The sequence below is a fragment of the Bemisia tabaci genome, chromosome 3 (genome assembly GCF_918797505.1).
Source record: "Bemisia tabaci chromosome 3, PGI_BMITA_v3".
In the NCBI taxonomy this organism is placed as follows: Eukaryota; Metazoa; Arthropoda; class Insecta; order Hemiptera; family Aleyrodidae; genus Bemisia; species Bemisia tabaci.
The window spans coordinates 42,448,584-42,465,273 of NC_092795.1; the positions used below are offsets into that span (position 1 = coordinate 42,448,584).

The following is a 16,690-nucleotide window of genomic DNA, read 5'->3' on the forward strand; positions in this document are numbered from 1 at the left end:
TAAGACTCAATGTAAAAGATAAACTTCAAGTTCAATTTCTGCAAAATTTGCTCCAACAAAAACTTTGAATTTTTGGCGATAGATAGTAGAGCAGTGGTTGAGTTTAAAACCACTCATAACCCAATTTTTTCCAAAATGTGGGTTGGTTCCTTTCTGCTTAACTCAGTCCAATTGTTGTAGGCTTGAAAAAATTAATAATCAAAAGCTGAGGAATTTGAAGTTTTCGATAATTCGATTTCCCGCTTAACGTAGGTTAATCTTGGAACACGTTAAAACAAAATGGCGTAACGTTCTCCTCAATTCCCCCACGAGCGTTACGTATTTTAGGAACGGTCTGGGTTCTTCTATTTATGGGCCAGAAATAGTAGTTTCCTGCACTGCCGTACTAAGGAAAAACGCCGTATGAGCCTCCTAACGTTGCCATATTTCCTTCGATAAAAAAACGAATTAATCGGGAAAATTCTGAATATTTTCCCTCCATTTTTCAGGCAATTTTGTCCCCAACTTAATCTAAAACGCCCGAAAATTTCAAGGAAAAATATGCATAACTTTCCTCAAAAATAAATATATTGTCGGGAGAAACTTGCACAGCAGAATGCTCATAAAGCGTTCTTCCTTATCACGGCAGTACAGGAAATGCAGTCTAATTGTAAGGAAGCGTGACAACGCTGCCGAAGACCGACCACTGGGCCGCTGCAACGCGCACTTAACCGTAACATGAGTTACCGTCGATACCCGTGGAAGATCCGGGGGGCGGGGGGTCCAGCGTGGGGTTCGAGGGGGGAGGGCGGGGGGCTCATCCGCGACTTTTCACGGTTCCTGGTAGTTGGGTGTTGAGAGTAACCTCACGGAGGTGAGCTTTCATTCCGCGATGCGCGCGCCGCCCACTCGCCACCGGGACGCGAACCCGGCCCGCGAGACCGAGTCATGTTAATATAACCTTAACGACTCCGCGTGCGGTTTACGTGTTTGTTGGAGCATCATAAGCACGTATTTAAATCAAAATTGTCTATATACATGATAACGTCGGCCCTGTAATGCGAGTGTTCTTGTAGGGATTAGGGTTCAAGTCGCGATGGAGGTAGTCCCTTCTACTTTAGATGCATCCGTAAGTGATGGGAAGTCAGGCCCCGACGGGGCCGAACCCCTCTGCGATTTTCACTCCCTTCGTGGGCCTTTATGGGCGTTTTTTTCATTACAGGCTGCCCTATATCGATGGTGAAACTGCAGAGATGCGGCTATATCGGTTTACGGCGTGGAAGGACTTCCCACTTCCTGTCATACTTTATATTTTACATGGAAAACCACTGAACGTCATTTCTTTAAAACATCGGTGATTTTTCTTTTCTACGTTAAGAATATTCTGAGAAAATTTCAAGCCATGATGCTGGTTTAGTCTTCTTTTGAAAAATCAAAAAGGAGCGGAGATTTTGAACACCGCAATCGAGATACGCATTTTTGCAGTTTAATCATCGATATGGGATTTATAGAACCACCCGTCTTTGCCTTGAAGTCACGTATATCTTTACCGTTCACTAAATGCATTTTAGTCGCCAATATTGTGAGAACCAAAAAAAAGGCGCTACATTGCTCGATAGGATCACTACAGATTCCGAAAGAATAGTCAAAATTATGGATATAGTTTAGGGAGAGAAGGTGGCGAATACATTAAGGTGACTGAAAAATGGGGGCCTAGAGTACCGGGAATGGGAAAGGAACTTCCCCGAAATGTTCCCAGTGGATCTTTGGAGTGTGGATGAATTTCTCTATCAAAGTTTCCCGGGAAAGCAAATTTGAGCCCGGAGAAAAGTTCTCACTCGGATCCTTGGACCGTACCACGGACTTAAACCACGGGTTAGGAAAGCAGTCAAAAGTAGCAACAGCGCCAAGAGAGGAAAGTCCTCTCAAAATTTATAACGTTTCAGTTTCAAAGGCTTCGACCATCAACACACGATTCGTGACGAGGGCGACTGACCTATATGCCAGCTCGCACCGCAAATTCCGGCCGCTATCGACGCGAACGAATCCAAAAGAGCGGGGATTCACGGGACGAAGCGGTAACCCTGGGACTGGTCAACCGCTCGGCGCCTCATGCGTGGGCCGGTGGGCCCCGACCCGACGCGACCCGACCCGGCGCATCCGACTTCCTCCCGATGAACTTTCACGCAGGAGCTTTGACGTGCGGCCCCCTCGACGGGCGGGGACTCTCCGTCGCCGTCCGGCATGCGATGGATCCCGGCTTTACGAGCGAGGCGTGGACGTTGGACGTCCATCGTCGGGGGTTGCGCGGCTCCTTCGTGAGGGCCCCTACGGTGGGCCACTGGGCCCCCAACCCAACGGGGCCCGGCTCGACTCAACTCCGAACCCCGTCTCACGACTCGCGCAGTTTCCGGTTCCTTCAGAGGAGCTATTAAAGTTCAGGTGGTGAGCTGGGTCGGGTGGTGTACCAAGATTTATCATCCGCAGCCTCCGATTTGAATTTGTCACAGGAGTGCAGTAAATGCCCGAACTCATTCGCCGCAGCGCGTGAAAATGTGGAGAAGCCCCAAAAATTTGGAGGGAGGGACCAGACCATTTCAAGGGGCCATAAGTCGAAAATCAAAGGAAAACCGAAGAAAAACGCCATCTCTTTTTTGGGTTGAAGAGAAATTTTTTGGAAAACTGATGAGAAAAATATGAAAAGCCGGCTAGCGGGTGCGTGAAAATGTGCAAGCTTGGAAGATTCTGCATCCCTGATTTTTCAGAGGACCAAGTTTGACAGACAGGAAACAGATCTGTGGACACCATTACTAAAATGTCTTCTGTGTCGGAGAATCAATGGCAGCCGAGTCGTATATAGGCCGATCTGGACACTGGGGGTTTCGAACGGGTGATGGCGTAGAAGGGCCCGGGGGGCTCCCCAGAGCAGAAAAAGTGCTTTCCACACTTTAATCCATCCTATCAACCCTATTTTTCCGACCTTGGCGGCAAATGGGAAGGAAGATATTAAAAGATTACACCTCTCACTTCTGAGGGAGACAAATATCCCTTGTAGGTATCAATCAGCGAGTTTCGTACCCGCTTCCCAGTTCAGACAACTCTTCGGTCGACAGAACCAAATTTGGGAAAACTTCAGTCGATACATAATATGAATCATAGGGCCTGAAGTTTTCCTGTCGGTTACTCTACACTGCCGTGCCAAGGAAAACCGCCGTATGAGCCTTCAGGCGTTGCCATATTTCCCCTGGCAAATCACTAATTTTCAGGAAAATTTTTGAATATTTTCCTGCCAATTTCCTAGATATTTTTGTTCGTAATTTGATCTAAAATTTCTGATAATTTCAAGGGAAAATATTCATAATTTTCCTCAATAATAAACATTTCATCGAAAGAAGTTCGGCAACTCTCAAATGTTCATACGGCGTTCTTCCTTAGCACGTACAGTACAGTTCTCTGCATCGAAAGTCGGCGCCGCCATCTGAAGAGGTCAATTAGGAAGCGCGGATTGGGGGTTTAGTACTCTGAACCGGAGAGCGGCTTCTGAACTTGTCCGTCCACAATCCACATGACGGAGATTTATTTCCGGTCGGCTTAAAATAACACCAGGAGCCTCCCGTTTTAGTCTTCCGGCTCGTTCTTGCGATTTTTTCCGCGACCACGCGGATAATCCTCACAGACATGGCGAGTCTCCGATGTGGGAACTGCATCAATTCCTGGGGCTGGAGCCGGGCTGTCTCCGACGGACAATGGCCGAGAGGTTGCGACAGCCCGAGAAACCGGGTCGGTCGCGGAGGCTACGAATTGGGAAAACAAAGTAAGAGCCATCGGCAACGGGCGCATGGAGCTGCCGTTGGAGACAGTATCATGCTCGAATTTAGATGGTATCGGTAGCTGCCGTGCAGGATGGCTACCTCTCTTGACTCCTAACTCACCGCCAACGGAGCTTTCGTTTTGAATAGAATAATCGGAGCCTGCATCCATCTTGAGCGCGGGGCGACGTACGGTCGTTGCGTTTTGATGACTTGCGCCGATATAGGGCTCCGCGCTGCGGTGCGGTGCGCACGGTTGCCCGACCAAGGTGGAAATCGACGACTCCAAAAACCTCCATTGAGGGGCTTGGAGGACAAAGCGCATAAGTGCAATTACACTACTTCGTGAAATAAGTGTTTGAAGTTACGAAATTAAATGGATCCTTATGGCGGAAAGAAAGTTCAAACTGACGTTTTGATGCTTAAAAATTGGAATTTGGGTGCGAATTTCTTTCAAAAGAGTATGCGTTCAGGCTAGTTTTACTTGAAATCATCAGTATCTCAATTTCTTCAAAAATTGCACTTATGCGCCTTGTCCTCCAAGCCCCTCTATTTAAGTTGCCTCGTTTATACGCACGGACTTTTGGATTCACCAAAGAAAATCTGCGATTTTTCCAAGAGATCGGAGAAAAATCGGAAAAACTTCACTAATATGAGGCGAAGAAACAACTTGGAACAAACGAGTCTAGTTCTACGATTGGATGCGGTTTACTCTTTGTTAGACAAAAACAACTAGATCTTCTTAGTGCAGGGTAATTTTTTGAGGGTGAGATCGATGAAAATTACTGTGATCAGGCTTAAAAATTACGTCATTTTTGTATGGAAAAGTCTCATGGAAACCATTCATTAATTCGTTAAAAAGATAAGAAAAACCACCAACCACGAAGCCAGGTCCTAAACAGGACAAATTATACGAGCTTGAACGCAAAGGTACATTAAAAAAAGATGACATCATTTAATTTAAAGAACTTAAAGCTCAATCGTCTAACTTTGGGACTTGCCGTGCATACAAACATTTATACTCAACACCATTTAAACATGTAAAATCTCGGGGTGAAATAAACTTCAGAGCTTATATAGCTGCTCAATAATCAGGGTGAAGAATTTATACTCTTTTTGCGGTGTGAAATCCGCTCTACAGGATCAGATCCGCAATTACACGACTTGGACTGGTGCGACTGGTACAATCCGGGTTTCATTCCTACACTTCGAAAAATAAGTTGACCGGCCTGGGGACGGCTTGCGTTACGGTTTCAGTATTTCACACCGCTTAATTTTCCAAATCAAGGAGATCATATCAATCATACGAAGCTACGCAATTCGCGACATTCCGGAACCTCCCCCAGCGCCCAACGGCGCTTCCGGTGCAGGACCGGGCCGAATGAAAAATGAACCCCTAGATTGGGGGCGGGGGCACCCTCCTGGTCGAAAGCGGGAGGCTAGTTCATTTCCTCGCCCCTCTGACGTAACAACGTATCCCTATTTCCACATGAGCCCCAGAAAGCATCGAGTTATACGGAGAGCAGGGCTCACCTGGAAATCGAGATATGCCCTTACGTCAGAGGGGCGAGGATTTGGGGAGGGCTCCGGCCGGAGCGTAAATAATCGATTATCGATACTTCTCCATTCAAAGCTGTGGTAAAGAATCGATTATTAAGGTGTTCGATGCGAACACCCTGTTTATCGATCCTTTTCCAAAGGTTTAAATGGCAGATCAATCGATATATCGCAAAGTACGCCACGCCACTAGGGGGCGACCGTGAAACTGGGGCGACGTGTGTCCCGTTGCGAGGGGCGTCGAGCCGCCGGGGTTTAGGGGGTGGGGGGTGGGGGCGTGGGTGATGATCAAATTAGATTATTTCCATCGCTGCGTTTCGCGGATTCCACGCGCTCTTTGTTCCGGGCCCGAACAATGAACTACGACCTGCGCATCCGAGCGCCGCGACCGCTGCGGATTTCGCCCCTCCCTTCCCCTCCCTCCCTGTCGCCTTTCACTGCATCCTGCATCGCCGGGGATGTGCACCGCGCACGGCTCCGACGCTGATATCATATCGGATTTTGGTCAGCTAACGATGGGCTATCTCACGAGTACCTGCCAGGGTGTCTACTAAAACAGGCTGGCCAAAAATCAGTACTTTTACGGTACTTTTTCAAGAAATTCAGTACTTTTCCGGTCCCTCCATTTGAAGAAATTCGATTTTTTTCAAAAATTTGACTTTCCCGCTCAAATTGCGACAAAAATGGAAAAAAAAAATCCGGACCTTCTTGAGAAATTTCCGCGCTTTTTCGGTACTTCCAGACTGCCCTAAAAAAATCAGTACTATTTCCGGACTTTCCGGAAAGTCCGAACTTGTAGACACGCTGTCTACATGGTGAGAGTGCGGACATGTCGGTAATTTAGAATTTTTAGCCGAAAAAAAGAATGATAGCACCTGCGCATGCGCCTTACAAATCATTCTGAACCAATACTGACAAAAACTATTGATACATGTATCGAGTGTGAGGTTTTTCCAAACAGGATCCTTCTTTCATCTCTTGGTATTTTGCCAATTTTTTGGTTTAGATTGATTCTTGAGTTTTATGCGCGGGAGTTACAAATTCAAAATCTGCCTAAATTTGACTCAATCTATGCCATATACCGCACGCCAGTTCGATCACCCCAGAAATCGCGACGAATCACCCTCAGGGGTGCAACTATTGGGAAGCTACAAGTAGAGGCAAAAGCTAAAATACAATAATAGGTCAAAATTTGCCAATTCTTTAAAGCGATTCTCCCCGGATTTCGCGTATCGTTCCGCCCAATGGGCTGACCGTTGAAATTGGTGGACAACGCGATAGGTAAAGAAGACAAAAGGGATATGGGGGGATCCTATTAGTGGGAGGAGGTGATTGCAATGACAGAGAAGGTGGGTAACAGACTAACTAACGCAACCCACGAGAGGTACTTATTGAGGCACATCATTTTCTCCCTTAGTCTCTCGGTAATCCCCGTTTCAACCAATAGGATCGCTCCACATTCCTTATGTCTTCCTTGCCTATTGCTTTGTCTATCAATGCCAATAATCAGCCCGCAGCCCCCCTCCCCCATTAATTTCAATGACTTTTCGAGCTTCCCCGAGTTTTCCTTGACTGTAATGACTATGGTTTCTAAAGAGAGTTGAGGGGTGTACTTACCATACATCTTGCCCTCGTCGGAGAGGATGATCTTGCGGCGGCCGCACGGCGGGTAGATGGAGAGGGCCTCCTGGAAGCTCTGCTCGATGTCGGGGCTCCAGACGCCCTCGGCGTCGGCGGCGGCGAGGTCCTTGTCGTCGTCGCAGTCGCCCACGTCGAGCCGCTCCAGCCGATCCAGGGCGTGCTTCGAGTCCGAGCCGGAGCCATTCGTGTCGGTGGCTTGCGGCCCGGCGCTGGCCGGAGTCCACGGCGAGGAAATGGTGCCAGATACCGACCCGTACCCTGCAAACCAGAATCATCCGCGTCAAAAGAGCATTACGCACATCACACTATCCTACATAAACAAGCCGATTAGAAGCGTTATCGTGGGTATCCCAACATGTCCTCTTGTCGAGCACCACACTGGGAAAAAAAACACATTGGATCTAGAGTCCAGGCTCTTGAAAACATTGACAAGAAAAGGACTCTTGATTCAATCAGATTTAAGCTTAAATCAAGAGGAAATCCGCTCAAATTAAGAGCCTTGGTTCTTGATTTAAGCTTAAATCTGATTGAATCAAGAGTATTTTTTCTTGTCGATGTTTTTATGAGTCTGGACTCTAGATCCAATGTGTTTTTTATCCAGTGCATCTCTAAAACTCCGCACTGGAATAAGAAGTGTCTTGGATCCAGAGTCCAGATTTTTAAAGACTTCGACAAGGAAAAGTACTCCTGATTCGATCGAATTTTTGCATGAACCGAGAGCTAAGCATCTTAATTTAAGCGGATTTCCCTTTGATTCAAGGAAAAATCCAATTGAATTAAGAGTATATTGACGTGACAAATATTTAAGAGTCTGGACAATGAATCCAAGAGGCTTTCCTTCCAGTGCGGTGTACAATCATTACATTTGCAATTTACAATACAAAATTTTTTCTGACTCTTGATTGAGATCAGCGGAAAAATAGTGAAATTTTCAGTTGGAAATGCCGAAAATTCTCCAGGCAGAAGAACAATTTGCGAGACAAAATTTACAGTAAGGTTTTTTCGTGAGAAAAACGACGAAGTATGACGTTTAAGGACGTGACGTGAAAATCTGCACAAAGCGCCCACACTAAACGAGCATCATCATTATGGGATTCTTCAGTATCAATTAAAGCGAGCTGATGGTTGTGAAGCCGTTCAGTAAGACTCGTAAAATTCGACGTGATGTTCGGATCCGTTTTGAGAGGTAAAACTGTAGGTGTCTATAAAAACGATTGTACTAAAATTGATGCACTTGGAATGTATACACTGAAAAAAAAATGGTGGATTTTATCATACTCAGACACAGTGATTCGAGTATGGTAATGAAAACCAGACTCTAGGGTAGCATTTACCACATTATGGTAAGTATCGCCTGAATACTACTATAATTCTGGTAAAATTCACTAAATTACATCACTGTGTAAAAAATCAAGAAGACTTATACTGCCGTGCTTAGGAAGAACGCCGTATGAGCCTCCAGACTTTGCCAAATTTCCTTCGATAAAAACCGAATTTGCAGGAAAAAATTGTAAATATTTTTTTCTAAAATTATCAAACAATTTTGTACACAATTCAATCTAAAATATCTGAAAATTTCAAGGAAAAATATGCACAACAAAACTCGAAAATACATGTTTTATTCGGAGAAATCCGGCAACTCTCGAATGTTCATACGGCGTTCTTCCTTAGCACGGCAGTATAGTAGGTGTTACCATACTTTTTTTCAGGGTAGAAGGGGAAAACTGGGAGACGTACCGGGGCAGAAAAACGGCGACATGAGGGGGTGCAGGGCACTCGAGGCGGCCGGAAAACGTTCGGAAAAGTTGCGAGGCGCGTGAAAAGCGAAGTCCGAGAGACTATGACGGGAGGAAGGCGGGACGAGAATGGCGCGAACTGCGCGGATCTGGACTCGCGAACTGATCGGAGGCGCGTGGCTGGCGAGTTATTAGCCATTGGGCCCTGAGCACCCCCGGCGGCCTGCGAGGGCCACCACGCTCGACGCTCGGTCGCACGCCATTAGCCACGTTAGCAAATCAAAATAAACCTCAAAATAAGCGGTTCTCACGGAAGACATTGGAAGTATTTCTGCCAAACGGAACTATGTGCATTAAGACATGAGCCCTAAGACCCATAAGTATATATGCATAACAAGACTCACGTCATAACGCACATAGTTCCGTTTGATAGAAATGTGTCTAACCGTCTCAATACCATGGGACAGAAGGGTCGAATTTCTCAAGCCCCAAAAAACTCTCAATTTTTACTGATAATTATGACGATGTGTGATCAGTGAGAATTCAAAACCTGCAATGTCATATCGTCGCACCTTTGACGTAAGGGCACGTCTCGATTTCCACGTGAGCCCTGTTGTACATAAAACTCCATGCTTTTTTGGACTCTTGCGGAAAAAAGATACGCCCTTTCGTCGGAGGAGCGGCGATATAAATACAAACTTGGTGTCAGTGTCTGCCTGTCTCGAAAATTCTTAGTATGCTGATACGTTTTCGGGGTCCCTTTTTCTCAGGCTCAGGTGTGGCCTCCTCAAACTAACCTGAAGTCCTCATTTACGTGGGTTACTCAAAGTTTGGGGGCCCCTGAAAGAAACCTACCGCGGCCCTCTGAGGCACCGGTCAGAATTTCTGGGGTGCTAAATCACCCCAGCACCATTGGCCGGACCGCCCCTGACTTGTGTTTATACGACATTTCGACTGCGATCTGAGATTAGTACATACTTTTCTGTGGGGAAACAATCTTTGCTGTAGGACATGTTCAGTCCCAACGCAGTTGTACTTTTATTTACGACGATAACTCGTCAGACTTTCCGACGCACTAACATCTAGCTCGATGATATGACATCTCATGGAAGAGTTTTCGCCTTTTGGAGAAATTAATGCCGTAACCGACAGGGTCGGATTCACCTACTTGCCGCCCATGGGCCGCCTGTATTTTGCCGCCCCCTTCTCATTCGTTTTGAAACATCAATAAAAACCATCAGGAAAACGTGCAGCGGGGAGAGGTGCATAAGACGCGTTTACTCGTGTTGGACACTTTTTTTGCGAAGTCCTGTTAACATTACCAGCAAAAGTTCACGGAACTTTGCACGAAAGTTAAGTTCGGTGAACCTCTCTTTATGTGAACAAGGCCTTCCATTTATAAAAAATGAACGAAAAAATTATGAAAGAAGAAACTGACCGCACTGTGTTTGATGCAATGCGTGAAGCATTCCTACAGTCAAATAGTGCGTTTCACACCGACCGCTTCTGAACGCACTGTGTTTGACGCAATGCGTGAAGTATTCATGCAGTCTTGTAGGCGCTATGCGCTTCACGCCGACCGCTAATGACCGCACTGTGTTTGACGCAATGCGTCAAGTATTCATGCAGTCTTGTAGGCGCTATGCGTTTCATGCCGACCGCCGCGCCGCGCCGTTCCAGGTTAAATTGCGTGTTCGGTTTCTCTCTCAACTCGACTAATTAAAGGTGCTGTCTCTTGTATCACCGAAAGACGACAAAATTAGAAATTACTATACTTTTACTCTAAGGAAATGAGAGATTTTGTCGCCTTTTCTCGTTTGTAATTTATTTTCTAAATCCGATTTTTTTCTCTCTTTTTTTAATACCTACATTAAAAAATTGCAAAATTTGCCGCCCCCTAAATTCTCCGCCATGGGCCGCGGCCCATGTAGCCATCTCCTAAATTGGGCTCTGGTAACCGATAAAAAACATAAAAATCGCCGCAGTTTGAGTTTAATTCATCGCTCCAAATGATATTTTGATAGTACACTCGAATCCCTTATGATTAAACAAAACTGTATTTATGGTTAGATGACAAAACGTCGCCAAAGCGTAAATCTGTGGGACGATTTTGTCAGCAGTACAAGTTCTGACACTTCCAGAAGCAATTTTTTGTCCTCCAGGCGCTCTGCGACACATGCGAAGCAGTGAAGATCGAGCCTTCTGAAAGACGATCAGTCATGACTTCAGCTATATTTTCCGATATTTCTGAAATACTTCAGTTGTCATGCGGAGTAAAGCGGTAGGATGACGGAAGATAAAAACCATTGTAGTCCACTGTGCGTTGGCTCCTCCTTGACATCATGATTTTACTCTAATTTTTTTGGCAAGTACATCACGATCAACATTTTAATTACCAACTGCGGAAATCTTTCCTCATATTCAATCGGCAAAATGATAATTATGAGCTTGACTATGCTCAGTACTCCGGCCGTGTCTATGAAGAAAAGGCAAATGACATCATGCACACCATTACGGTAATTGTTGTTTAACCTTAGAATCAATTTAATGAACAACGGCAACAAAGCCACGCTTGTGCGATCCGCATACACATACACATCGTGTCCATTCCGCGCGTTAAGCTGTTTTAAATTCATTTAAATTAACCCCCTTCCCCCCTCCGGGTTGAAGGGGGGATGATTGTGGGGGGGATGAGGGGACGGCGGGGGCCGAGGTAAGTGATTAGCTCCGCGGATGTCATGAGCGTGGGAACGCCGCAGTGGCCGCGCATCTAACCAGGGAATGTTGTTAGTTCCCTATTGTTTCCCGACTAAACTCCACGTCCGTTTCCATTTTCCCTTCGCTGATCTGAATTTTTTTCTTGGCACTTTCACACCGACAAGGTGGTCATCGAATTCTTCGTCTATCCGAATGCAGTGTGGGTGCGTGAGTATTGTGGGAGGCGCTGATTGACTCGAGTCCCCTCATACTGAGAGTCAAGACAACACCCCCTCATGGAGTCACAAACGGGAATAAAGATTACAGAAATTGAACGTTACCGTAATCTTTCATCGGTCCAGTCTCAAATTCCTTTCTCCGTTCCTTCTCTCATTCCGTTTGTTCCTTGACGAACCCGTAATTCCCTGGTCCATTCCAGATTATAATCTTTGCAATCGGTGAAAATGTAATCTTTATTCCCGTTTGTGACACTGTGAAGGCCTAAAATGCGGGAACCAATCAGAAATGGATTCACATTGTCTTGACTCTCAGTATGAGGGGACTTTGTGATTGACCAAGTCCTTAAACCGGGGAGGGAGGGGGATAAATATTCACACTATACAGGGTCAAAGATCACGTTTACACATACCGAGAAAACTTGGAAAGCCTCAATTTTTTTGTCTTTTAAGTCAATTATTCAGACCCCTAGTTCGAATGGTGCATCGCATTTACTATTCAAACATTTTAAATACAAACTCATTTATAATTTTAATTATTAGCGCTACGATTTATCTTTTTACCTTACAAGGTTATATAAGAAAGTTGTTGATAAAACGAAGCGGTAACTTGAAGGTACAATGATTCAGAAAACAAAATTTCGCAGAGGATCAACTGCGCACTTGGTCGAACTATTCCCCGGTTGAACACCTCGTTTCCAGTGCACTTATAGCAATTCCAATGATTCCGTGATTGAATTTCTTTGAAGAGGAAAAAAAAGAAAGTACATGCTATTTTTGGTCGGAAGCTGACGCGTTAACACTCACCGGCAGGGCGCCGCGCCGCGCTGCCGCCATCGGAGGGAATGGGAAAAGGAGGAGAGGTGAATTGCGAGTTAAAAAAAGGCGGTGTACTGAAAACTGCACGGAGGAAACGTCGTTACCGACTGGCTCTATTAGGGATTTGCAAAAATAGACATTCCAAACCAAATGCGCACTTTAAGGATACGGATCAGGAATGTTTCGATACGGGAAGGAGGGGGGCGGCAGTCCAGAAAGAAAACAGACTTTCGGGACTCCGACCAAAATATGTTTGTTTCGGAGCCGACATTTAGACGAAGTTTGACATTTCCCTTGGCTAAACTGCGGCTTCATCGAGAACACGCGATCTTTGAAGAATTTGCATGGCTTTTAAATGAAAGCGTCCGTGATTTTTGAATCCTCTTTCGGATATTTCTTTGATTTTTGGAGGCAAATCCCGTATGGAACCTCCACTCGTATCTCAGCTATGGTGGAATCTTTTACTTTCGGGACTTCAAAATTAAACTGTTGACTAATCTACATGGTTGATGTTCAACAACGTGTTGGCATAGTTTCGTTTTGCAAACAAGCAGGAGTTTGGGCAACTTGTTTGGCTCATAACGTCACCCGCAGCTCATCATCCACCATGTAGGTAGGTCAACAGCCGAGGAAAGATTGATGACTGTTGCTTCCTTATAAGTTTCCATATGGAACTGTTGAATCCCCGAAAGTAAAAGCTTTCACCGGTCGCCAAGAGCCAAGTGGCCAGTGGCGGGTCTCTTGTCTTCGTTTTTTTCCCCACGCAAAACGCTTTTGTTTGAGGTTATGATTATTTAGAACCGAACGATACATCGAACCACTATCAAATACGATTCATCGGTCGGTCCTTCTTGACACATGGAAGTGATTCTGGAAAACCGTGCAAGTGGCAACACGTTTTACGATGAGCCGGACGAGGGACTAAGAGACCTCAGACAACAATCGAGGGTGTGTTCTGGATCCGATGCACCGGGAGGACCGCGGCCCGCGGCCCGAGAAAATGAGCTTAGGGGGCCCGGAAGGGGCACGGTGGTCTCCATCGTTTCACCCCCCCCCCCCTCCTCCTCCTCCTAATGCAAGTATTACAGATCCCACGCAAGAGAAAAAATCGAAAAACCCTCATGTAGGTCCACTCCACACTCCACAGAAACCCATAACATATCATTTGATTATCAATGCCCACATCCTTCCTAGCATCCTAGCTGTTGACACGCAAAAACAAAATGGCGTAACACTCTCTAAAAAATCAGCACTATTTCCGGACACTCCGGAAATTCTGGACTTGTAGACACCCTGCTTGTCTGTTTGAAGAATATTCTGTAAAAAGTTCGAGCGATAACGTTTGTTTGGTCTTCTTCTAAAAACTAAGATAAGAACGGACATTTTGAAACACCGCTATGCTGCCGTGCTGAGGAAAACAACGTACGAACCTTCAGACTTTGCTACATTTCCTTCAATAAAAACCTAATTTCCTGAAAAATTGTGATAGTTTTTCTTCTATTCTTTTCAGACAGTTTTGTTCGGGATTTTGTCTAAGATGTCTGAAAATTTCAAGGATAAATACGCACATTCTTTCTCAAAAATACATGTTTTATCCGGAGAGATTTGGCGACTCTCAAATGTTCTTACGGCGTTCTTCCTTAGCACGGCAGTATGGAGATACGCATTTTGGCGATTTCACCGTCGATCTAGCAAGCCTTACCGGACCCTGTTACCGAGGATATCCTGAAAAGCTCTAGAGGAAAACTGATTCACTATAATTGACTCGAGTCGCTCTAGCCCAAGGCGGCAGTACACCGATCCTCCCCCTCGCCCCTCCCCCTCCACACCATCGACGATACACAGCTGCGGTGAACTTAATGAGTCACCGAGGTAGCACCGTCCAGGGTCCGGCGTCGACGATGACGAAGATGACGACCATCTTAAATCACCGCATCTGTAGGCGCTTGATTCCTGATGAATCGTTCAGATTAGCGCCGACTTGTGTTACCGCTTCCCTGTACCAGTGTACCGCCGTGCTAAGGAAGAACGCCGTATAAACCTCCAGGCGTTGCCAAATTGCCATTGATAAAACACGAGTTTCTTGGGCAGCTTATGAATATTTTTCTTCCAATTTTTCAGATAATTTTGCTCGCAATTCCACCTAAAGTCCCTGAAAATTTCAAGGAAAAATATCCATGACTTTCCGCAAAAATTAACATTTTATCGGAGGAAATTTGGCAACTCTCGAATGTTCATACGGCGTTCTTCCTTAGCTCGGCAGTGTACCCCATCATCTGGGCCCGCGCACGGCTTGGAGGTCAGCAAGAGGGAAGGGAAAGGGGGGGGGGGTTGCTTCAGTTCCCATTTTCCCATTAACCTCTGCTTTAACTCCACGCTGCCGGATCAAGTGCAGACACTTTTAACAGAACAACGCAACCGCGAGGAAAAATTAAAAGTTTGTCCGATAAGATTGAAACGGCATTTGAGCTTTTGTGCAAACAAGCCGTGCGTGTGTTGGGGCTGAACTGCCCATACAAAAGCTGCACAAAAAAGGGGTTGAGAGTTCAACTGCAAATGACATCGCGATCTGATCTTCACTGCTAGCGCAGGGTGAATCGCAGTGCCGCTAAACAGGATGGGCTTGAATTAGGGGTGCGAGATGTAGCTCGCACTAGAAACTGCGTGCTTTCTTATGATTGGTCAACACGATTTTGAACAACTTTCTAAAACACCCATTATTGGACACATCCAGCTAGAATCAGCCTAACAGCACTAATTTCCTCTCAGATTTTATTTCGTTGTCGGATAACAAATTCCACTTGGTACCTTGAGCTTGTCTGATAATTTTCCTTATGATGAGTATACTCATACAAGTTCACAGCTGTCAATAAAGCTTCGTTCTTTTGTGAAAAAATGTAACAAGAGATGCGAACTTAGGCAACGTTTGATAAAATTAGATCGATTTTAGTTCATACTATGGTCGGTCGCGAGACTTCAAGACAGGAGAACTAGCCACAATCAGGCCGAAAGAATTTTAAACAAATGATACGACTATTCGCGCTTGGGAGTGAGGCGTTTGGCCTACCCTTTCATGTGAAGGCGCGTTTCTCTGACAGCGAGCCACTCGCGGAGTCGCGGCTCCCATTCATGTGAACGCCTGATAAGCTGTGGGTATGGAAAAATTCGTACTGCGCTCCCTCCAGTGCATTTACCGTTATGTTTTCAAATATTGGAGAGATGCATCAGCGCGCTTCCTCTAAAATTAAAAAAAAGGGGGAAATTGACACCCCTTGTTGCCTCTTGACTCAATAACGCCCTATTACTCCCTCCAAATCCCCCTCCCTTATAACTCTTATTCATGAATCAGAGAAGGTCAGAAGGCTTGTACCTTTGTTGTTTTTTAAGCCACTCCCATTTTTACAACACTTAAATAAATAAATAAATAGTGGTAGTAGACAGATAATTTTTTTTTTTTTTTTTTTTTTTTTTTTTTTTTAAATTAATCAAACATACAGTTCATTTCAATTTAGATCACTCACCACACACTCTTTTCCCATGGTCAAGTCGAAAATAGTAATTACAGTAGAAATAATAGTAATCGTTGGAGGATGCATCAGAATAGTACATATCACTAATTCGGTTCAATACATACTGTATGATACGGGTTTACAGGACAATTTGACCGCATTCTCTCGAAAAAACGCACGGAAAACCACAAAAACACGAATGCTGACTGGTTCATCCCGAGGAAAACGTAGGCTCAGAAATCAGAGGCAGCGTCCCGAGTGTTTTCGAAAATGACTTTGCGGGGGCTGACGATGACGTTACTGGAGCCCGGTTGGCTCCCAGCGAGGGAGAACCAATCGGAATCCAGCATCGGTCGGGGTCGATGGCGATAAATCGAAATACGATTGGTCTATTGGCCCCGGCGCGTGACTAGCGCGAGTTTAATTTCTTATGTACACCTTTATCGCTCCGGAGTCATTTTATTGGCAGGGAGGGCCACCAGACGACAATTAAGACTTCATGGATGACTAGGGGCAGGTGAAAAGAAACGTGGTTCCAACCCGCTCATGCTTCGCGGGGTTTTAATTAATGCGAGCTAATCAATTGTTTTAACGGTCGCTGGTGATAAAAGAAAAACAAATCCGGCGTCTTAATGTGGCGAGAAAAGGGAAAATAAAGCCTTAATCGACTTGCGACAATTGCTCGAGAAAAAAGCCAACTCCCACCG

The 16,690-nt window shown here is 45.4% G+C and overlaps 1 protein-coding gene across 6 annotated transcripts in view; it reads right to left on the reverse strand.

Moving 5' to 3' along the window:
• The window catches only part of sd (TEA domain transcription factor 1 homolog scalloped), a 182,268-nt gene that overhangs the window by 19,984 nt on the left and 145,594 nt on the right, over positions 1-16,690 (reverse strand). For 5 of the 6 annotated variants that reach the window (XM_072298400.1, XM_019052296.2, XM_019052297.2 and 2 more), the window contains one exon: positions 6,963-7,244. In XM_072298400.1, the coding sequence (XP_072154501.1) occupies positions 6,963-7,244 (282 nt within the window). Of the gene's footprint in view, positions 1-6,962; positions 7,245-8,723; positions 8,861-16,690 lie in introns of those variants that run through there. The other variant, XM_019052295.2, reaches the window with a different exon arrangement.